General features: G+C 35.3%; 2 protein-coding genes across 3 annotated transcripts; one reads left to right on the top strand and one right to left on the bottom strand.

The window, feature by feature from the left end:
- Positions 1–217: 217 nt before the first annotated feature.
- LOC113684500 (lysosomal acid lipase/cholesteryl ester hydrolase) lies at positions 218–4,726 on the top strand. The gene is made up of 7 exons (XM_027201877.2): positions 218–609; positions 1,250–1,569; positions 2,200–2,443; positions 2,680–2,835; positions 3,258–3,329; positions 3,413–3,484; positions 3,816–4,726. The coding sequence occupies exons 1-7, from the start codon at positions 511–513 to the stop codon at positions 4,056–4,058; spliced, it is 1,206 nt and encodes a 401-aa protein (XP_027057678.2). The 5' UTR covers positions 218–510; the 3' UTR covers positions 4,059–4,726.
- A 1,701-nt stretch (positions 4,727–6,427) lies between these two features.
- On the bottom strand, positions 6,428–22,853 carry LOC113684499 (serine/threonine-protein phosphatase 6 regulatory subunit 3). 2 transcript variants are annotated; one of them, XM_027201876.2, is made up of 32 exons: positions 22,448–22,853; positions 22,218–22,309; positions 22,036–22,115; positions 19,949–20,035; positions 19,323–19,395; positions 18,951–19,015; positions 18,345–18,393; positions 18,082–18,219; positions 17,586–17,651; positions 17,376–17,488; positions 16,763–16,882; positions 16,593–16,645; positions 16,356–16,429; positions 16,092–16,244; positions 15,830–15,955; positions 15,643–15,707; positions 14,941–15,056; positions 14,742–14,827; positions 14,171–14,257; positions 12,991–13,088; positions 12,837–12,894; positions 12,316–12,390; positions 12,125–12,180; positions 11,854–12,032; positions 11,176–11,335; positions 10,694–10,776; positions 10,428–10,470; positions 10,059–10,175; positions 9,588–9,698; positions 9,012–9,066; positions 8,653–8,777; positions 6,428–8,398 (listed from the first exon to the last, which is right to left on the bottom strand). In XM_027201876.2, exons 2-32 carry the CDS (start codon positions 22,275–22,277, stop codon positions 8,341–8,343), a joined length of 2,829 nt encoding a protein of 942 aa, XP_027057677.2. In that variant the 5' UTR covers positions 22,278–22,309; positions 22,448–22,853; the 3' UTR covers positions 6,428–8,340. The 2 variants fall into 2 exon arrangements, with proteins under 2 accessions (XP_027057677.2, XP_027057675.2); XM_027201874.2 differs by having other exon boundaries at positions 22,218–22,851.
- Between the last annotated feature and the right edge of the window lie 98 nt (positions 22,854–22,951).

Here is a 22,951-nt window from a genome sequence, read left to right as displayed (position 1 = left end):
ACGTAGATCATCGAACTCTACTCGCCAGAGGGACGAGTGTCTGATTCTTTTGGATGAGTTAGTGGACAATCTAAATAAGTATCTACGTTAGAACGATACCGTTTCATCTGACTTTATCCCGTCCATATTGGGCATTGTCGTTTCACGTTGTTATAGAATTGTCTGTAATACATAGTACGTAAATACCCGCCTCCGTCCTGCCCACTTTACGCCTCTCAGGTCACATGATGATCACACGCCAGTGTAACAATACACCGCAAACATTTGATTTTGACTCAGAGTTCATGTAAAGCGAAAGGTAGTCGATGTAACGAGGCCTGTTAACGTTTCAGACAACGTCAAGAATAAATGTGATATAGATATCTTAAACTCACGAAAGAGAAACAAAAAAACTTTATTTGATTTGTCTGGCCGAGGATCCTGGGTCTAGATCAATTGTTCCTGTACTATTGAAGCAAGCCTGCACTTAAAGAGCATTTTGGAGAAAGTTTTCTTCCGATCTGAACTACGATGCAACTGATTGAGAGGACAGTGTTTTGCTTTTTGGCTGCATCTTTGTGGACAGGAATTTCAGCCGTCGTCCCTCTTCCAGAAGAAAACATGAACGTGGTAAGGGCGTGTGTTTATGTTGTGGATATGGCGGCCATGAAACTTAGGTCATGTTGCGTAATTTCCTATAGCATAAGGAGAAGGATTTAGGAAAATATTGGAGATCATGACTTGCTGAAGGGAATGTTACGATGAGATATCTTTAACTTTGACGATAAGATACCGCGCTTTCCCGCAGTGAACCTAAAGGGCTGATCTTTTTGTCTCTTCAATATAGCACATGCAAAGTACCCACAATTTTAAATTTCAGACTAAAGCAACTAGCAAAGAATGTGAAATTGAGATAACTTTGAAACGACTTGCAAATGGCTTCGAAGAACTTCTTCCATTCGCGCCTCTAAAAAAACAAATAGTTGAAGATGTAGACGCAATGGCGTCCGTGATTGCTGATGGTTGCTTTAATTTGGTTTGAACTGTCATCAGCTCTTTCCTTTACTTTTCAACGTTTACGAACTCGGCCAATTGGTACTGACGAAAGTATAGGAGAATTTCGAGGCACGTAACCTATAAATCACTTTTCCAGAGCGTTTGTAGTTTTAAATCAAATATTAATTTCCGGGAATGAGAAGAAATTTTGGGCAGACCTTGATCTGTGTGTCTTGTGCATAACAAATGTTGTTGTTGTTTTTTTATCCTATAGACTCAAATGATAATTTACAATGGCTACCCTGCCGAAGAGTATAACTTTACAACCCCTGACGGCTACATCATAACCATTCAAAGAATTCCCCACGGGAGACAGGAAACTTATGCCTCTGAAGATGCCAAACCGGTTATTTTGGTGCAGCATGGACTTCTGGATGCTTCTTCCACTTGGATATCAAATTTACCCAATGAAAGCTTCGGTTTCATACTTGCTGATAAAGGATTTGATGTGTGGCTCGGAAATGTTCGTGGTAATACATATGGTAGACATCATGTCAATCTTTCTGTGGATTCTGATGCTTTTTGGGATTTTAGGTAAGATGTTCTTCCTGATATGATGTGTGATGTGTTTGAACTTGTAGGATTTATATTCAGGGTAAACTGTAAGTTTCCTGAATTAAAATTTGTGGATGACATGTTGTTTTAGACCTTAAAAGTCGTCATATCTGAGCCTAGGACTGAAATGTTATGACAAATAGCATTAATCCATGGCCAGTGTGAAGGAATGAGGAACAAAACAGTGGTACTTATTTGCAGATTTAATATACAGACACACTGAAAACATTCTGTGAAAAAAAAATTAATTAATCAATTAAAAAAAACCCAGCAAATTATTTCAACTTGTAGAGAATCAGGAAATAATCAATAATTTTAGTCCAGAGCTAAAAAGAGACCAGCCTTTGGATATGATTTATTTCCTTCATTTCCTAAGGAAGCACAGGAAGTAATTGGGTGAAATAGGTTGATATAGAAATTAAAGGTCAAGCAAAGGTACCAAATGTAGTGTGTTAAGAATTAAGTTTCAGGCTAGCTAGATAGAGACACGGAAGAATTAGGATGGTATTAGTAGTGTCACCTTTAGTTAGTGTTTCACCTCAGTGTGTTCACCTTACTGTATTAACCCCTAATACATTTTCTAAAATCCATTTTTCTTGCACTTTGCAGCTTTGATGAAATGGCCAAGTATGAACTCCCCTCTGCAGTCAACTTCATCCTCAACAAAACCGGGCAGACAACTCTGTATTATGCTGGTCATTCACAAGGAAGCCTCATGGCTTTCGCAGAGTTATCAAGAAACCATGATTTGGCTAAGAAAATAAAGGCTGTGTTTGCACTTGGACCTGTTGCTTATTTAGGTCATATGAAGAGTCCTCTTAAACTTTTAGCTGATTATGTTCCAGAACTTGAGGTATGTAGTTTAAATTCAATCTAACTGGAATTAAGTTATGGGTCTGACATCTGAATGTCTCTCAATTTCCTGAAACTGTCAGACAATTTTCTGAGTACTTGATTTGTTCAAACTTCCTTAGAAAACCAAGCAACATTCTAAGGAAGTTTCATGCAATCAACTCTGTAAAAAGCATATAATCATGTTCTTTATTATAACATAATCATAATGGTTATATTGTTTTATGTTATTTGCAGGATCTTTTTATGATATTTGGAGTCCGTGACTTTCTCCCTTCCGATGATTTTGTACACTGGATGGCAACAAATGTTTGTGAGCCACCTGAGCTGCGGCTGATTTGTTCAAGTGTGATCTTTCTCTTATGTGGCTTTGATGTACCACAGTTGAATTTGGTAAAATATAACCAGTAGTCTGTTTTTATCTTAAATCTGTGAAGCATGTTTCTGCTACACACTAAGAGGTAAAAGAAGGATTAAGCTTGGACATAAGTCAACTACTAGACTATGTCCCAGTTTCTGTAGTTTATAGTAATTTTGCTATTCCTCCCTAGATGTACTTTCAAGGTAACTTTTGGGCATTTTTTACATTACCTTAATATCTGTTTAATTTACCTATACCCATTTCAACAATTAAGTGGAGATCAGGACCTATGAAAGTCAATTGTCTTACCTAACAGCATAACATAATTACCTCTGCTGTGGTCTGAACTGGCATCTTCAGTTCTAGAGTCCAGATTGCTAATTTATGGGCTGCCTATCCTAACTATCCACTGTACAGAAGTAATCAATGATCATTTTGACATTCATATTTGTAGACACGCCTTCCGGTTTATGTGTCACACACTCCTGCTGGAACATCTGTCAAGAATTTAGTACATTTCAACCAGGTAGGAAAAACCCTCTTGCCACCATGTATTTGCAAAACCATATTTTATTTTTGATGTGATGCTGATTTTTTTTCTCCTTTTAGCTGTACAAGTCTAGTAAATTCCAAATGTATGACTATGGCAGTCCAGAAAAGAACAAAGAACACTATGGCACTGTAAGTGTAAATATAAATATACATGTACAACAATTGTGGGCCCTAATTTTAACCCTTGCCACCCTAACATCAAATATGTATATTTTCCATACATTTTCCATATATTTTCAATAACAGTCAATTGACAACAAGTTAAGGTTAATGTTGGGTAAGGGGAGGGGTAGGTGGGCAGTTGCCCAGATACTGATATTGATCCAGTTTATCCACAGCTTCTATTTGTAAAAAGAAATTTAACCACATGAAACTTTTCCCTAAACAATCATTCATGTATTTTCATAACTGAAGCTTTATGTATCTTGTTTTAGTTTAACCACTGTCTACTTTTTTTAAGGCCACTGTTCCTCAGTACAATGCTTCTGCCATCACTGTGCCAGTAGCACTCTACTACGGAGGAAATGATTGGCTAGCAGATCCCAGTGATGTGAAAATCTTGATGCAGAAGCTTAAAAGCAAGTGGTATGATAAATATATTGCACCATGGCAGCATTTAGACTTCACTTGGGGCCTGGATGCCGCATCTGTGGTATATGATGACATCATCAAGAGAATTAATGAGATTGAATATGGACTTTGACCTCTTTTTGTACCAAAAATGTAATTCAGAGTAACTTTTTTTAAAAAAAAAAAGAAAAAAATGAAGCTTTGTCACATTTCAGCAAATGATTTATGATAACTTATACTAGCTTTGCTTTCAAAATTTTAATTTGGTATGTGAGTGAGTGATTTATTAATATTTTGGTTAAGTTCTTTTGGCTGGTTTCTTATGTCTTCGTGATAAATGAAAAAAATTAATATTAGATTTTTTGAAGCTTTATAAGAAAGTTTCATCACATTAAAAAAGATTTACAAATTTGTATTACTAATCATTTCTTTATTAGGGGAAGTATTGCATAATGTTGTAAATCCAAATCTCATAAAATGTCTTCATTTAAAACTTTGAAGTGTTCTACCACTATATGATAATTATGTTCTATAATTATGTAATTTTTTTCATGAACACAAATTAGAGTGTGAAAACAAGGACATAATTGAGAATTAAGTATCTGAGTTTAGGGAAAATATTTTAGAAGTTGAGGTTGAAGAACTTACCTTCTATTTCCTCATTCTTCTCTAGTTACTGTATTTATAGATCACTTCAGTTGCTTCCATTTTTTATAGATATTATTCTTACAATGCTCAATATGAAAAGGTTCTTATTTTTTCATAAATAGATCATTAAATCCTAAGTTAAGTTTTGCGTAATGCTGTCATGAGTTTCCTTAATGTCTTTACTTTCACGATGAAAATAATACAAAGGGGTGTTCCTTCATTTCTCTACTTTGGTCTTTCAATATGGAGGTAAAGTTATCTTGACTGCTGTCTTGCTTCCTCACTTTTAAAGGCATTGCTCTGTTAGGTTGAACAACTTGACTTAAAAGGTGAGAGCAAGCTTTTAATAATGAACCGGGAGATTATTCTCAATTAACAACCTTGGACAGTTTTCAACCAGACCCAATCAAGACAGCTTAACAACTTGGCTTGATAGAGACTTCTCCACAATCTAAACCCCACTTCAAGGCAAAAAAACAAGTTGTTATTCATCTTATTTGGGGCATGGAATAAAGGAAAAAAAATTCAAGTTTCCCATGAAGAACCATGAATATTTAGATTTCACCATCCAACACTCCATCTCATATCACAGAGGTCATGGGTTTAAATCCAAATGAAATTTTTTCAGGCCTTATTTCACCACTGCTCAAGTAGTGTTCATTGCTGCAAAGACTGCTTTCATATTCACGTCTTTATCTGTAGTTCAAATGTATGACTTTCATATATCTACAGTCGTTTACTCTACCTCATGTTGCTTGATTGCTACAAAGGCTCACTGGTCAGCTGATAAATATGCTACATTAAATTGTGACAAATATAGGCTTACTGTTGAGGATCACCTAACTTGTGGCAAGGCAAATTAACATAGTAGACTTGATAAATCAAGGTCTACAGTTCGTCTAGAAAAGAAACAGTTATTCTGTAGGTCTATGCCTTGGTATTCATTGTATCTTTGTGTGAACCTCTCCAGCTACAAGCGAGAATCGTAAATCACAATCAGATGCAAAACGCCCAGTATACAGTAGCAATCATTATAACAAGTAATATCCAATCATGGCAACAGTTTCTTAAACCCAGTATGCAGTTGCATTATGAAATATTAATACGTCTCTGCATTGTAGGGTTGTGATTGGTCTTTCTAATTCTGTGCACATTTATGTCTCTGCATGACAGGTGTGAGATTGGTCTTTCAATTCCTGTGCACGGTTATGTCTCTGCATGATACGTGTGAGATTGGTCTTTCTATTTCTGTGCACAATTATGTCTCTGCTTAGTAGGGTTGTGATTGGTCTATTTCTGTGCACTTATTTTAGGTAGCCATAAGCCCTTGCAGAGATAACAAAAGAAACTCTAAAATTCTGTTCGAGAGTTTAAGCAAGCTACATGAACAGATTATCAAGTCCCAACTTCTCCATTGCAAGCAAACTGACCTATATCTACACCCTCTTTAACCCCTAGGAGTAAGCATGTAATTGTCCTTATAACATCACCCCAAGTCACACATTACAATCATGAGATTAAAATGATCACCAACCAAAGAATCTTTAGACTGATAAACAAATTCTTCTTGTCAGCTCCTTAAGAGATGTATAGAGAAAGGTATGGAGAATATGCATATTGATATCAGGGTGTAACAGGTTGAATAATGAGGTGTGTTGTGTGAGTAGGAAATAAAGATACTTCTTGTGTCAAAAGGTAACATTTTTAGGTCAAGTTAACAGTGCAAGATTCAAGAACACATTTTGATACTTAAAGTTCTGAACTTAAATAGGAATGAAATGCTTTCAGAGCTGACTAGGTGTCATCATCCCTGGATACGTAGCTAATTGGATAATAAACAAACAACACCAAAACTTTACAACTTAACATTAATTTTATTAGAGGGGGGAAAAGACCAAATTACAGTAAAGTTTCAACAACTGTGATGGTGTGCATCTCTTGAATACAGGGACAAGTTTTATTTAGAATACAGCTTTTGTTACATGCATTGATATTTGAAAGGAAAACTTAACGATTCCTGACTGAGTAACACGTTAACTGGAAATAAAAATGTTTAGTTTAGCAGCTATAACCCTTTAAAACAAAAAGAAGGTGAAATTGTAATGTTCCATTGGTTTGTGAGAGATCTTCTCTTGACCTTCTCATAAGTATACACGATCATGTTATATATAAAAGCTTTGCAATCATCCTGAGGAAGCAAACGTTGAAAAAAAAGTTTAAGGAAGACCTCCACCACTAGCACACCTTGTTGGTAATTTGACAATTAATTTTAGGCTCCAAAATAGCAAAGCAAGGACAAACTGGTGAATAACATAAGTCTTCCAAAGTCTGAATGTTACGCTCAGCCCATTTTGAATTTTTTGACTCTTTATATCAGCTATATTTATCTTCACTCACCATGAATAGAATAGCCACTGAAATGACAGCAAAAATGACATGTATGTAACATAATCCAAAATGGCATTAAATGGGAAATTCACTATTCAAGATGGTTCTTATTTGTTTTCATATTTTTACAAATGCCAATGCCAATAATTTTAAAAATCTTCCACCAACATGATGCAGTGGTGGAGATTTTCTTATGCCTGCTTAAAACAAAAAGATTTCTAAGGAATCTTGCAAGGAAGATAACTCTTTAAAGGATAAAAAATTACTATGTACATCACTTTGCTTGTCCTTTTGATAATAACACTCTCCTCTTATCATAAGACAAAAAAAGCACCTGTAGTAATTCAGTACTACAAAACATTTCTTCAAAGCATTATCCCCAGATTTGAACACTACTCAGCTGATTTACATTTCTGCATTGTTTCCATTTTCTTTAAAAAAAGGTCAAAGGAAAATTCAAAAGTTTAGAATTCTGATGCTAACTTGAGATTTTCAATCCTCCATAACTGAATTTCCTATAGCACACAACACTATATCATAAGACTGCCCAACTAAAAAATATGACAAAAAGAATTAAGAAAAATACAGTTGCAGGTACAGAGAGACCAAGCCCATAAGTAAGGAAGGCTAAACTTGGTTTATTGAGAAATTTAATACAGACTGGAAAAAAAATTATTTTTGCCAGTATTTTTTGAAAACAAAACTCCTTGAAATTATTACATATAAATGAAATTAACTTATGAAATTAAGTATTTGCAACCATCCCATTCTGTTCAGTTTAAAAACATGAATTCAAATTAATTCAATAGTTCATTTGCTCAAAGCACTTGGAATTTCCCACTTCATAATCCAATCTTGGGTTCTTTGAACTCATTTACAAACACTGCTTTTCACTACAACTTGGTTCTATACCTGAAAATCTGCAGTCAATTAATTTTCATCATCTACCTGAGTGGATAGTAAAGTATTAAATGAAGTCTTTATTACTCTGAGAAAACATGGCAATTGCAGACCAGCATTAGCTCGCAGTATGTGTTCCAGTCATGCTTTGAACAACTGAGCTCAACATAAATTTCCTCTCAAAAAAAATTGACATTCAGTTATGGCCTCAAGTGTCACTTTCATTCAGATAACAAAATAAAAAAAAAACTGATGGCCCCCAATGCCATACAATTGACAAAATTCTTTGCACGTACAAAGATATCCTAGAATACGATGTGTCAAGAATTCTAATTAACCTTTGCCTAATTGGATGCAGAGGCCTGCTTACTGAGTAAAGCTCCTTCAGCAAACTTAGCCAGTACTAAAATATTTTACACAGGACATCATCTATAAACATACAAATTTTCCAAAGTTACAAACAATAAACAGAGAAAAATCTAGCCTGGCCCATTGACTAGATTTGTTTGTGTTTCAACCAACTCCTTTAGGGGTGACCTGAAACAACACAAACAAGTTATTGTTAGTTGACTAATTCTGCCTTAATACATGTGTGTCATGACATTGATTAAGAGGAAGAAATGTCTGCCACTTTACTACTAATAAAGAGAGGGCCTTGAAGTTACGTGAAAACAAGTGCCAAAGAATGTATGATGTGAAAGTCAAGCATTTCTGGCTGAAAATTTTTCCCTTAATTTCTTTTAGAAGTAAGAGGTTAAGTTAACAGTTACAGCAATTTGTAAAATTAATACCTAGAATCCTGATCCAATTTACTTTTCTTTGATAAGCCCTGATGTTCAGTATCCTTAGTACAGTCCACAGGTCCATTGTCCAGTTTGGCACTTGTCATCTGATCATCATGAGCATTATTTACAGCCTACAAAAGATGAATGAAACCACAGGTTATTTTTCCCAAAACTATGATATAATTACAAAATTTATCATTCTCCATTAAATACTTTGTGTCACACTAAAATAATTAGGATCCAATAGCTACCTCTTGGTAACACAATGAGGAGTAATCATTCCCTGTATAAAGTTGTTATTAGTAACAACATTTGCAAATTATGTTAATAAATGAACTCCTCTATTTGTCATCATAATCACTCACCATAACCTCTTTGTTTGAGGGGACTACTGCCTCAGTTTGCCTGTCTTGTTCTAACCTAGTGGGTGTCAACAGAAAAGAAATTGAGAGATATTAACATAATATGCAAAATATATTTTTGATTTGTGGATGTGCCACTGCTAAGTGGCCTGAATCATGCTTGTTATTTTCCTGTCAATCTGCATTTTCAACTTGACTTCCACACTCCAATAAAACACAAGTTTAACATTACATCCCACGTGAACCTTGAATGGCCTACAGATAACTACGTTCATAGTGTTTCATCCCTTTGTCTGTCTTGGTAACATGCTACCTTCCCACAAATCCATTTTAATGCATCTCAAAGTACACTTTACATCTTGCCTAGTGTATTGAAAGTAAAGATTAAATTTCCCATTCAAAAAGCTCCAAGTCTGAGTAAGACCATCTGCTATTCCAAGGAAAAACTAATGTGATAATAAAAATTACATGGTATGTTATTTAGTACCATTGATACCTCAATATTGTTCTTGAAAGAACTCATCCTGTTATATCTGGTTATGAACAAAGTAGCTAAAACTTAACTCCCTTCTAACTCACCTGGAAAATACTTCCTCACATTTCACGCCGGCAGTTTCTTCATCTGAGATGTCATCATCACTATCATTTGTTGCTAGTGGAGCTGAATTGTCAATTGACTGACCCTCACACCTAAACAAAAAATAAAAGTTTGTATATACAACCAGACAATTTTCCTTTTTCCCACAGCAGTAAACCTTCCTTGTAATCATCAGCAGTCACCAGGAAGACAGCCTGCTGACAAGATTAACAACCAAGCAAGGTCATGGATACCTTCTACTACTGCTCTGCATTTACAATCCAAATATTTTCCAATGGAAGTTAGCCTTAATTCATTTTGTCATGGTTTGCATAGAAAGAAGGGTTTTAAGCACCTGCTGTCTCCCAAAGTCCCTGCTTATTTTGATAGCTGGATACAATCAGATAAAAGTTTGATTACTTCAAGGATTGAAGGATTCAAGTAATTTGGTTTTACACCTGAGTCTTGCTAACCTGTAATGAGCTGCTCTATCCTGAACTGGTGAGGGCTCTGCCTTTCTCGTAGACTCATCACCATCTGCATCTGCTATGACTCCAAGAGCTTCAGCACTGGACACTAGGCCATGTGTTCTACACAAAAATGGAAAAATGCCTGGTTTCAACATGACTGACTGCCAAGAATTTAGTGAGACAGTCATACAGGTACAAACAAAATGACTGGCACAACATATAAGTAAAAAACTACACAAACACCAATTAACTTTGAAAATTTACAGGAAAACAACATGTTTATGAAGATGTTAGAATCTTTGGGGTTATACAGATAATGCATCCTGTTGTTAAAAAGACAAAACTTGCCCATTACATATCCTCAGATCATACCTTAACTCATCTGGCTTGTTTGAAACTGAATCCTCTTTGACTACTACAAGAAAAAATAGGGACAAAAACTAAGTCTTCACTAACAAGTCTTCACTGCTAACATCAAAACTGAAATGAAAGTGGACAGGGAACCTGTCCCCTTTTACCTTGATGTGCAACTTAAGAAGCAGGCTGTGCTGCGGTATAAATGTTTAAGAGCAGAAAGACCAGCATGATGTGTATGGACTACTGTTTAGACTCTGTGTGAAGTGAAAAACAGCACTTACTGTATGCTGCCCCTGCCTGTGCAGGAGCAGGTGGTTCTGTCTCCATTGCAACAGGTGAATCAGCCATTTCCTGTGTTGGTTCACTGATAAGAACACAAATCAATTATTATTTTGTCAAATCTGAAGGAATATTTTGCAAGCCATCAAGTGTGAAAATCCCACAATTTCAATAAATTGACTGGCTAACTGACTTAATGATATAAATTAGTCTTTGTCAAAGGATAGATTGTTATAACATGGTCTGAAGTAACATCTAGAAAGGTCCAAACACAAATTTCCAAAGACATTGAACTGCACCAAATTTGATCACCAATATACCCAATCAACTATAAAATTGCAGTTTTAAGGAATTTCAACAAGGAAATCTGCCACACAATACCTGTATTGTAAGTCAGAAGATCACATCAAACCTGACAAATTGTAACTTAAAACAGTCCACTTTCAGTTAACAATTCACTGCCTCTTTAAGAAGCAGAACAAACCTGCTAGGAGCCATTCTGATATCAGTGAAACTATCAAATGTTGCCCATCCTGTGTCGTCTGTTGTTGCAGCTGGTGTATCACCCCAGCCAACATCAGAAGCATCCATGGATACAGCTTCATCTATGGCTGCCTCTTCACGTTCAAATGCAAGAGACCATGCTAATGGTAAAAAAAAAAGTTCCGTAATCATCTCTGTTTTGCTATTAAACCTAAATCATCTAAAACTAAACCCTGCTGAAGAGAATATTGCATGCTCTTGTTTTTTGTAGTTCTGACTATTCTTTAATCAATTTAAGTGGCCCAGTGGCATAGTCATAGCTTGGTAACATGAGCCATTTCCTTATACCATGTAATGCCTCTATTGGCCCAAAAAACTGTCAAAATGATACTCTGTAACTTTGGATGAACTAGTGTTTAGAAATTTCTTGCTGTTTCATGCTACAGTAGCAAGTGAAAAGCTTCATGAATCATGGGCAAAAAGTGTTATAAGACCAATGCATCAGTACTCAAACCATAACCAAATTAAATGACACCAAATTATTTCACAAAATTACATCAACTACAGATATCTTTGCATGAAGAGTCAAGTATCTTCACACAATTTTACTGCCCACAATCACTGATATAAAATGTCCCCACATTACTTGTTTTTAATTCTCTTTACACTAATTGCTTACCATCACTGGGATCTACATCCATTTTATTATCTGTAGCTGCAGGAGGTTGTTTTACTGGTGATCCCTGAGGGCTGCTGCCACTTTCAAAAGGTACATTGGGACCTTTAGGAGCAGATGACTCTAAATCTTCATCACTATCACTACTCTCACTTTCATTTCCTCCCTCTGGTGACAGGGTACTGCATTAAAATAACAATCAATCTTAGATTTTCAGCAAATAGTAGCTAGTATATAATAAGATCCGAGTTTATATTTCTATAAGTGCATTTACCTATGTCTTGACTCAGCAATGGATGAAAAGGTAAGTTCTTTTTCCTCCCAAACATCCTAAAAGATATAAATAAAAAGTATTATTGGAATCACTTTGGGTCACATAACATAAACAGGAAAAAGATATATCTCAAGGGAACAAGACAAAACACAAAGGAGTTGTAAAGGAATTGCAAATTATACTGTCCTTACCTCTTCGTCACTTCCACTGTCATCAAACTGTTGAATTTTTTCATTACAACATGCTTCAAATAATGAAGCATTGGGCTGTAAAGAGTGTCAAAAACACCTTTAAATAACAACTACAGTAGAATACAATTTATGTATGTTTTCAAACAATCCTGTTATTGATTTTTTTTACTCTTAAGGCTAATTCGACAAAAAATAATACCTGACTACTTCTGCCTGAATACAATGACTGTAAGCATTTTGTGATCCTATGTTTCGCAAAGCCCTCGTAAATCTTTACCCAGGCTAATACTTCACTAATCAAATTACACTCAGTTAAAAAAAAAAACCTCTCAGGTCTCAAACCCCAAAGCACTAGAACTCTCCTAAGAAGTATAAACCCATGATAGCCTTGTGAAAACCAAGATCATGACCTCCATATTTAGTTCTATAATTACAAATACTAAATGATGCAAAAAAAGATTAGTTAAAACATTGTACTTTCATATATTTCCCTCGGAGATAAAAAATGGCATGCAACTCACATTATCTTCCTGAGCATTTACAGTAAAACTAATGTCCCCTATTCTGTCAAATGGTCCCCTGTAAGAGAGCAACAAAACAGCAAAATAAAACAATTATAACTGAGCAGAGTACATTACTTCTGTAAACTAAAAGGAATAAGTTTTCAATACTTACGTGATTGATTCATCTGGTTCTTGGAACTCATCCTCATCCAGACCAAATGTATCCATGAATTCTGTTGTAATCTGCTGCATCTGATATCTTGAAAATGCCTGCAGCAAAAAGTACATATTAACTTTCAACTTTCAAAAATTTACTTCCCAATAGTACACATGCATGTTTAAGTACATTTCTCCCTTAAGGAGGTTCCGTAGGGTTTTTTGACCGCATGAGATCTGGGTGCAAACATGGCACAAGCTTTTAAAGTGTCAACATGCGAAACAAACATATACACTCAATGTGATTGCATGATTGTTATCTAAGATGTGTTAAAAACAGTTTTTATGTGATGGAATCTAGGATATCCAGCAACTGCACCCGAAATATTCATAGGCCTTCTTTGCCTGAAAAAGGTCAACTGAAAATAAACTCCCTTGGAAAGATTGCCAAAAGGCAACAAATTCAAAGTCTATGCATGCTCAGATACTGATCTTGGCAAAGTTCTATTCCATTATGAAATGTTTGTGAAAAAAAATAGGGATATTTTGTGTAAGATTTATCACATTTCCTGTGGTGGAATTTCCAAAGAATTTCTAGATTAAACATATTTGTGCCCTTCCTAATGCCTGTCAATTAAAAAAATTCATAAGACCAAATTTGAAATAGAGGAAGAAAACACAAAATTGCAAATAGTGAAGAAACAGCCTTAGTTTGTAACCCCAATTTTTTGGGGCTTTTAAATGATCAGCAGGACAATTTTCACAAATTGTGAAAATTTTGAGAGATTTCACTGATGCAAATTGAAGAAAATCAAAGGCAAAGCCAAATTATCCCTGGTGAGCACCTCCCTTCGTTGAGCCTTAGCTTAATAAAGAAAATCATTTTGATAATATTTACAGTAAACGATTCCTTGCTCATTGCCTTTTAATGGCTTTTAGTGACCTTAAAAAGCAAAAACAAAAATTTTCTATAAAAATATTACATCGGTGCCCATGCCAACATTGAGCAAAAACCCTATGGAGCCTCCTTAAATGTGACTCGCTAATTTTAACAATATTTTAATACAGTGTACTGTGTTTCCTGTATGAGACATGTGAATAGCTTCTTTCAAAAATTGTTCATTATTTCAAATGTCAAACTTTTGATTACAAACTGTTTTTAGCACAAGCTGTGTGACTGTCATTAGCATTCCTACCTGCTGAAGAGAGTGTTCCGTGTGTAAAAAGGACATGGGCTTGAAATCATCGTCATCATCTGAGGAAGACTGAAAATGATGTCCAACCTTGGAGAAACAATATGAAAAAATGGGAATATTGAGGAAGAATGAACCCCACAACTGTTCTGGTAAAATTTCTGTAGAAAGAAGTTCTTTCAAACAATGTTCTTTTAGAAGAAAAATGATACCCATTCATGATGACCACTAAAAATGTCAACTCATAAAAACAAAGAACTTTGTTATGCCAAAAAGTTGGTGGGGAGGGGTAGGAAGGGAGAGGGGGTTGTTTAAATGGACCCAACACAATACAAAAACACACACAGTAAAAATTACCCAATGGTATACACACAAAACAAGTAAACAACTTAATGAATGAAAGTTTAAAATAAATGTAATCTCTCACTTTAAGAAACACAACATAACTGACATGGGTTGATAGTGAAAACAGCTTGGCAAGAACTTTGGAGGTCAACAAATTTATGGAAATCACAAAATTGTCCTGATAATAAAATTTTGAATGCCTCATAATCCTTGAGAGGAAACAACTCACCAATTCTGACATGTTCTGTTTGTTGACATTAGCTAACTTTCCACTCACAAATGCATTCCATTTTTCACGCACTTTTTCAGGCAAGTCTAATTAAATAAGAGGAGTGAAGTACATAAGTTAGGATATCACAGCTAAGTCAACCTAATGTAGTGGTTGATGAATTCTACACAAGGTGTTGAAAATTGTGTGAATGACATACCAGCAAAAATTGTATCAAGAGCAGCTTTGTTTTTCCCTTTCTCTAGACTTTGAACAAGACTGTTTGCCACATTTGTTAAATGACCCATGTATCCTTTCCTTTGGTTGGTCTGACTTCTGTATAAAATAGAAAAAGCAATGCACCCATACATGTTTTCTTGTAAACTCAATTTTCACATAAAAAAAAAAATTGTGTGAAAGCAAATATTTCGGAATGCAAAATGCAGTTTTGTGAAAAGAAATTTCAATCTAAGCAAACTGAAAATTTGAGTTGAAAATCTAGGGTGATGTTTCCTGATGGATCCATTTAAAGTTTAGGTTATACTAAAACCAATAACTACCAGGTGATGGTCAAAGTGTACATAAAAACAAACAGTCCTTGACACTATATGTAAACTGAAAACTACTGCCTCCAAGAAAGTTCTTCTAATTGGAAGTTGAGCTCATACTTGTCTCAGGAAAGTCAAAGATCACATCCCTGGATTTTAAGGGAGAGATTCCCAAAAATATATTGAAAGAAAGGTTTTTGGGTAAAAAAAGTTATTTCAACTTTGTTATTGGAAAGATTGGAATTCTTAACTGTCTCTGCGATCAATTGCTTGTCGAAGCATTTGACTTAGGCAAAAGATTGATTTGTTCACCATTCACAAAACATCATGTTTGGCTTAATTAACACCAACAAATAATTGTTCAGTGCCCTTACGTATCTGAATCATGATCCTCCCATTCCTGCAGTATCCTTTGAATAATTTTACAATCTTTAAATAACTGGAAAAACAAAGAGACATAAATGGCAGTGCTGATGAAACAGAATGTGTTTACTAATAGTACAAAACAAGCTCAAAATGATAAAGTTGTGCTACTGTCACTGAAATTGAAGCACCACTTACAACATCAACTAAAGGAGTACTCTGTTCCCCATCTTCCTCAGTAGGGGGATTGTTTAATACTGTAGTTATACACTTCTCCACTTGAGTGTGGAGGAAATTGTTCCATGAATACTTGAAAAATAACTCCTGCAAAACAAACAAAATACTAACATTGGTTTTAAAAGCCTTAAAAAGAAGTAAACAATAGTATAATCAAGAGACAAAGATGAGTTACTTAAGATATCAATTATGAATGAACTCTATTGGATTACAGAATACATACCCATAAAACTTGTAATGTTCCTAGATTAGCTAGTTCAGCATTAATTGTATCACTATTCGTGGCTAAGATAGCAGCGATCAGCTTGGAGGTTTGAAGTCGAGCATTTCCAAGTGGAGGATCTAATGTTCCAACAGTGGTAAGCATTGGTTTCATCTGACAAAAGAAGAAGCCAACAATGATAGTCATCGCATTTTTATGTTGCAGTAGTTGAACAAGAAAAGGCATATACAATAAATCAAAAAGGAGAAAAAGAATGTAGCTTACCGGAGGAGGATCTTCTAGAAGCTGATGAAAATCTTTAAGTCTGGGTGTGAGAGCACCTAATGTAGCACTGACACCTGAAAAAAAATCAACAACAGCAAACAGAAGTCAATAAAACATTCCAAGAGATATATCTTTACTATACATTTCGAACCTATCAGTACTTCTTAAATTATCATTTGAAACGCAACTTTTGTCAAGAAAAAAGATCACAAAATTAAGTTAGCTCTGTTCTCTTACCTTGTGCAAGTCTCTCAGCATCCAAAGCAGTCATTGGTTCTTCACCTTCCCCACTGAAATAAGCATCAAAACATGCAAATTTAAAATTATCAAAATTGTTTTGTACATCTAAAGATAACGTTTCAAATAAAATATGTGGAACAATGCATGATATCTATTTGTAATCAAACCTTCCTTTCCTGACTTCCAAGAGTGTGAGTAAAACAGATATTCCATTGACCAGTGCAACATCAGGGTGAAGCTTGGCATCCCGAAGCATGTGATCCAATAACTCTGATACAGTCTCTCTCCTTAATAGAACATATCAAATCAATTAAAAATCACAACAACAAAAAAAGCTTACAAATTGAGAGTTTACTTCTTCAAAATGAAAATGCTAGGTAAGTGGAACAAAGGACTACAGTATCTCTAGAGAACATATCTAGAGAACATTTGGAGAAATAAAAGTTATATTATAATGGCTGACAACTGGCAACCATTTATAACCTGACATCATTATCCATATTCTCAATATAACTGTTCTCTATACATTTCCTAAGGTGCTGGCAAGGAGAATTTGTTTAACAATCCAGAGCCTCTACAGCTGGTGATCATTTTCTTTGTCCTCATCACCTTAATGTTTGATTCAGGGGTGATATTGTAAGGAAGAAAATAGATGCTAGTCACTCATTGGGATCAAAAGGTTAAAACTGATCAATAATTTCAGGCCCATTGCCCAAACCCGTTTACTCTTCACATCATTTGGGCAGTAACCATAAACATCAACACACCACCAGAGCATACCTTTGAATTGCATCTAGTAAGGGATCTTGATCAGCATTCTCTTGGAGCTGTGACATGTGATCTCTGCTAAGTCTGATTATATCACACAGGCTTTGTGCTGCATTGCAACATCTCTGCAAAAATAGCAGTCCCCTCAGTAAACATTTTACAAATTAACAAAATTTCATTCAATTTCAAATGGGTTCAGGTAAAAGTAGTTGAACTACCAACCTCTTCATCATTTCCTGGATCTATTAATGAGACCAAACTCTCCACAAGTTTTTGACTATTCAACCACTATAGAACAAAAATTATCAAAACATGGTAAAGAAGAAGAGGAATCCTTTACAAGGAGACTGCACAAGCAGTTTAAAATTTTAACTGAGAATTTCCACAGAAACCCAATTTTGGAATCAAAGCCAGACCACAACAAAGTGAGCTATATTCTCTACTCTTTGCAAGAAGTGCATAGGCTCTTTAATGTCCCCTGCTAGCCAGTACAGAGATGATGCAGACAGGGTCTACAGTTTATTGTCCTAGTTTAAGAAGACTGGTAAGAATATCTAGCCATTTGTGGATGTCATAACAAAGACACTACCTTCTCCTCATTATTTTCAAGACCCTTGAGTGCAGGTTTAGTCTTAGGCTTGGGCCCTCAGCCTCCAGCATTAAACAACCTGAGCTAACCAAGCAAATAAGCCAAGAAAATAAAAAGAAGAAACTCTACCTCAAGCAGGTCTTGTCGTAGTTGTGGTGATTCAACATTGGTTATCAATCGTAGAAGCAAATCCATAACAGCAGATGTACCAAGATGTTTCACAATGGCATTCACAAAATCTTCCTTACTTTTAAAGTACTCTAACATCTAAAAATAAATAATAAAAAGATATTTAAACAATAACAATTCTAGTCAGGTGAAAAATATCCTTCAATACAAGTCTAACAAATTCTAAAAACCACTTGAATTGTTGGAGAGGAAAGCTTACTTACCAAAGATGTCTTCCTACTTATAAGAACTATCATAACTTTGCTGAAGAAACTGGAAGAGAAACACAAAATATCACAACTTAAAAAATGTTAAATGGAAACATGGAAGGTCTCAAAACTTCTTCATTAGCAAAAACATTGCTTGACAAGCTGATGTGAATTCAGATACACCTTCCAAACTTAATTTCATTCATGGAATTTAGGGGCCAATTTGAAGAAGACCTACACCCATGTAAAGGAATCATCACTGAGACCATAGCGTGCAGAGCAAACATAATTTGGCGAGTGAGTGCTCATTATTTTCTTAGGGAAAATTATGGCTGCCATCTTTGACTTTAATGGCAACGGAAGGTTGGAGAGAAAAAGAAATTTGTACCAAGGGGGTGGTTGATGGTCAAACATGAGGAGAGGGGTGGGGGTGGGGGAGTGAAGATTACGCCTGCCCAGAAAGTAATTGTTATTTTGCAAAACTCTGTTTGCCCACTAGCAGATTTCCTGATTGGTGAGGTTAAGTTCCAGCTCTCTATCACAAGCCAAATGTGTCAATATTATCAGTATCCATATTACAATATTATCAGAAAAAAAATTCTTAAAAAGGAAAATTCTTACCTAGCTAGTAAGGGATTGAGTGGAGGTTCAGATTCCATGAATGACCAGATTTTATTTAAAAGGTCCTGAAAATGATTTAAGAACAATGCAATTTACATTCACCATCCCAAGGAAAAGATGAAATATAAAATGGCAAAGATGTCTGAAAATTTGTTAATTACAACTAATATTAATTTAATGGACATGTGTCACTTCTGGCAAAAACTGAGAAGTGTAACACATGCATAGCTTATTTTAAATCTATATTTTGTCTTTAAGTGCATAAGAAGGTGAGTGACTAATTCTTGTGGTATGTAAAAAATGTCCTTCCTATTTAAAAGAAAAAAGCTCTTTATCCTTCAAAGTGCATACATACCCAAGCAAGTTTCATACCTCATTGCTTGTTAACTTATCAATGATTGCATACACATCAGCTGTCAAAACTTCACAAGCAGTGTTAGGATGTCTGCAAAAGAGCAATTTGTGTCAAAAATGAGTCAAAGTTATCAAACAAATGACAAAAAACTAACCACAAACCAGTGTGTCAAGACTTCCCTATATAAACTGGTACAAACAACCTTACCAATGAACAAATTCAATCATACCATCAATTCATTAGCATATTTTCATTAGAATCCCTATTTATGCAATAGTGGACTTTTTCTATGTTTATGTTGCCTAAATTAAACATGAGGAGGTTGGGAGAATTCAAAAACAATTAAACAAACTGAAGATGCAGTCAAGGGTTTGTAGAATTTTCAAGAATTCGACTTAACTTTAAGTGTTTAGACGAGGCTATGTAAACACAGGAAAATCCTATTCTGTTCTCATAAAATAATTCAGAAAGTATAGAAAGCACAATGTCCCAGTTGTGTTTACATTCACACCTATCAGTTAATGAGGGCACATGTATTATCTTCAACATTTTACAAAAAATATCAAGAAATTTACCAGAATAATAACACAGCATGGTGACATAGCTCCCTATCGAGAGGGAAGTGCTGATGATGCCTACTTACTTGTATCTCACACTTTCATCTTTACTGTCATCTGGTTGTTGTAAAACATAGTCAACTAGCTCCTCCAAAATATCTGGTCTAGTAAAACTGGGCAATAAAGATAAAGAATGAGTAATGTAGGGGTTACCTCACCTTGCCTTCAGTGTACGTCACACAAAAATAAAATGAACATCAGTGGCCCTTTAACTTGCATGGCCATTTTCTTTACAGGAAAGGTTGCCTAGTGTATCACTGATAACATATGGTTTTAGAAGGTATTTTACTCAACTATATCAATTTATACTCCTTCACTTCAAAAAAATCCATTACTTTCCAGGTCATAAGAAGGACATTGTAAAATTCCAGGACTTCGTGGGTTTTACAAGATCTGAGAGCCCCATTCCTTTACCAATTTCTTTTCTTCAATGAAAATCAGCTTACCATGTGAAAAGAAAATAAACCAAACCCAAATTTGCAGTATCCATTTCACATACTGACTTCAAATTTACAATCTCGTTAATAATGCTTCTGAGTATTTCCATTCATAAGATTCCCATTTAAAATGACCTCTTCATTTTTTTTTTTCACTTTTTGAGACAAGTGCACTGATATGAAGTAACATAAAAATGTTGAAAAATAAGGAAGATTTATGTCTCCTACACTGAGCCCCTTTAAAGCTTCCAAATTACATGCCACTGTACATATTACAATGAATCACTCAGATGAAATGATCTAGACATCCCATAGGGCTGCTGGAGAGTAATTTAAGGTGTTCCTCTCTTTTTATTTTATACTATTTTTCATTTACAGTATCACTATACTGTTAATTCTAGCTGCTTTCGAATCTATAACAAAACTTACTTAAGACCTCCAAGCAGTCATACCTTGAAGATGTACCTTACAGCATATATGAAACCTCAAGTTCACAGAATCTTATTATTGTGGTTCAGGAATTTTCTTAACATTTTTTACTAGAGTACACCTCTTACTCTTCTCAATATTTTCTGCTTTTGAAACAGTCTCACAAGATCATATTCAAAATTACATTGGATGATGAACCTAAACATTTTGAACTGGCACTTTCTAATCAAGGTTATCAGCCTGTTTTTACAATTTTTCTTAATTCCTTTTTCGCATCCTCTTTGTCAAATTGTACATTTAGGCAAAGCTTTGACCAAGTAAGAAAACAGATAAAATGCAAAAGCAACAGTACCCACAGGTTCTACAGCACAGAGTGCAAGACTAAAAACCTTTTCACTTTCCACTTTCATGAGGCACATTTTAGACTAGAACAGTGAACTAAACATTTTGAAAGTAAGCCTCTGGGCACATTGAAATGTTTACCTTTGCAATTCACCATTTCTACACAGATGAATGCAAAATGTTAACAGATCCTTTGCTTAGAAAATCGAAAAATCTCTTCTTTCTATGAGCATTAAATTAACGTTTTCGTGAAACACTGCATACAAAAGAATTTAAATAAAACAGCAAGGCTCAAAAAATCAAAGGTATCCAAAAGAAAAGAAATGCATTCTGTGTGAGGTAAATGAAAAATAAACACTCCCACACATCATGCCAGCACAAAATTTCTTCATAACACTACAGGAAGATTCAGGAAGCTACTGCGTTGAATATCGACGGTTTTTTTCTACGACCATGAAGAAAGTCGTAATCGATAAGCCAATTGAGATGCCTGACAACGAGTACACATTTCTAATGATTTCCTGGGTCCGTATAAAGACGTAATCAAAGGTTTGCTATTTATAGTACACTAACTCCGCACTTTCATCTTAACCTCACCAATTTGGATATGATATTCTTTCCTCCATCCCTAATGACGTTAATCGATGATTTTCATAGGTCAACAATTGTTTCACTTCCCGTGCAAATTTATATCTGAAGCAATTATTTCAAAAAGAGACGTTTGACATAGTTGAGAAAACGTCACTATCATATAACTATTTAATGCTCATTCTTCATTGGAATAAACTTAGATCTTTGGTCCGTGAGCAGCGTTTAAAGTCGATTTATGAAACCTAAACGGACTTGAACTCTTTTTGAGCAAACAAGTCTGAGTTGTCTACGATGCAAAGAGATGTCCTACTTACAAGTCGACCAGCTTTCTATTCTGCGATTTTGTCTCTTGCAACACATCATCTTCGTCCAATATTTCGCTCAAAGTACAGTCCTAGAAAAGAACGATTTCAACAAGTAATAGAATGTCACACAAAATAAAAAAAAATTTTCTCGAGCTGATTGCAAAACGAATGCATACAAAAATCAAACTCACCTCTCTCGTCAACATCGTGTCTATAGCAGAGCTTGGGTGCAAATCGAATTTCCAAAACATTTTGAGTCCGTGTATTAAATACTCCTCTAAAACTGTGGAAAAGTAGGTATCGTGAAGAGCAAATCAAGCTAGGATACAGGTCTTTGAATCAGAGTTTAAGAAATGTAGAAATCGGAATATTTCTTGCTCGAGCCCATCCACAAAGTTCTGTAGCAACTTTCGTTTTATACCTCTGAGATGGCCGTAAACCAAGATGGCGGCTTGCACTCTTTCAGTTGGATTTAATCGCCATAATTCTCGTTAATGAAGAACCTTACTTTCTCAATTTATTAACAACGTTGCACAATAAAAACCAAAAGTACAGAAGAACATGAAATCCACCACTATTTCCAAGATGCTGTTGGCTGTCGTGACCACATGCGCTCAAAATACTTTTCACAAAACATGAACTGACAATTTTCAGCCACCATTAATGTGCTGGAAATGACAGGCACGTTTTCACGTCTGGAGGAACGTAAATCAACAGAAACGTTCCGAAAGTCTAACGGCGGGAAACGAGTTCACTCAGCTTTACAAATGGAGAAAGAATATAGAAGGAAAATGGTAATAAGTTTTATGGACCATAATATGTTTCACAGTTTTGGGCACGTGACACTGAGATACAAGATGGCCGCCAAAAGTTTGAAAGCGAGGCTAAAGGGACCGGTATCCGGACTGGTTTGAAGGCGAGGCTA

The sequence above is a fragment of the Pocillopora damicornis genome, chromosome 2 (assembly GCF_964200805.1).
Source record: "Pocillopora damicornis chromosome 2, jaPocDami1.2, whole genome shotgun sequence".
NCBI classification, from domain to species: Eukaryota; Metazoa; Cnidaria; class Anthozoa; order Scleractinia; family Pocilloporidae; genus Pocillopora; species Pocillopora damicornis.
This window is presented reverse-complemented; position numbering and strand designations above follow the sequence as displayed.

Coding starts and splice junctions, on each gene's coding strand:
- LOC113684500 (XM_027201877.2), top strand. CDS start 511: ATGCAACTGATTGAGAGGACAGTGTTTTGCTTTTTGGCTGCATCTTTG. Junction 1,570..2,199: donor GATGCTTTTTGGGATTTTAG/GTAAGATGTTCT, acceptor TGCACTTTGCAG/CTTTGATGAAATGGCCAAGT. Junction 3,330..3,412: donor ATTTAGTACATTTCAACCAG/GTAGGAAAAACC, acceptor TTCTCCTTTTAG/CTGTACAAGTCTAGTAAATT.
- LOC113684499 (XM_027201876.2), bottom strand. CDS start 22,277: ATGTTTTGGAAATTCGATTTGCACCCAAGCTCTGCTATAGACACGATG. Junction 18,220..18,344: donor TAAGTAGGAAGACATCTTTG/GTAAGTAAGCTT, acceptor ATTTATTTTTAG/ATGTTAGAGTACTTTAAAAG. Junction 8,399..8,652: donor AAATTGGATCAGGATTCTAG/GTATTAATTTTA, acceptor GTGTTGTTTCAG/GTCACCCCTAAAGGAGTTGG.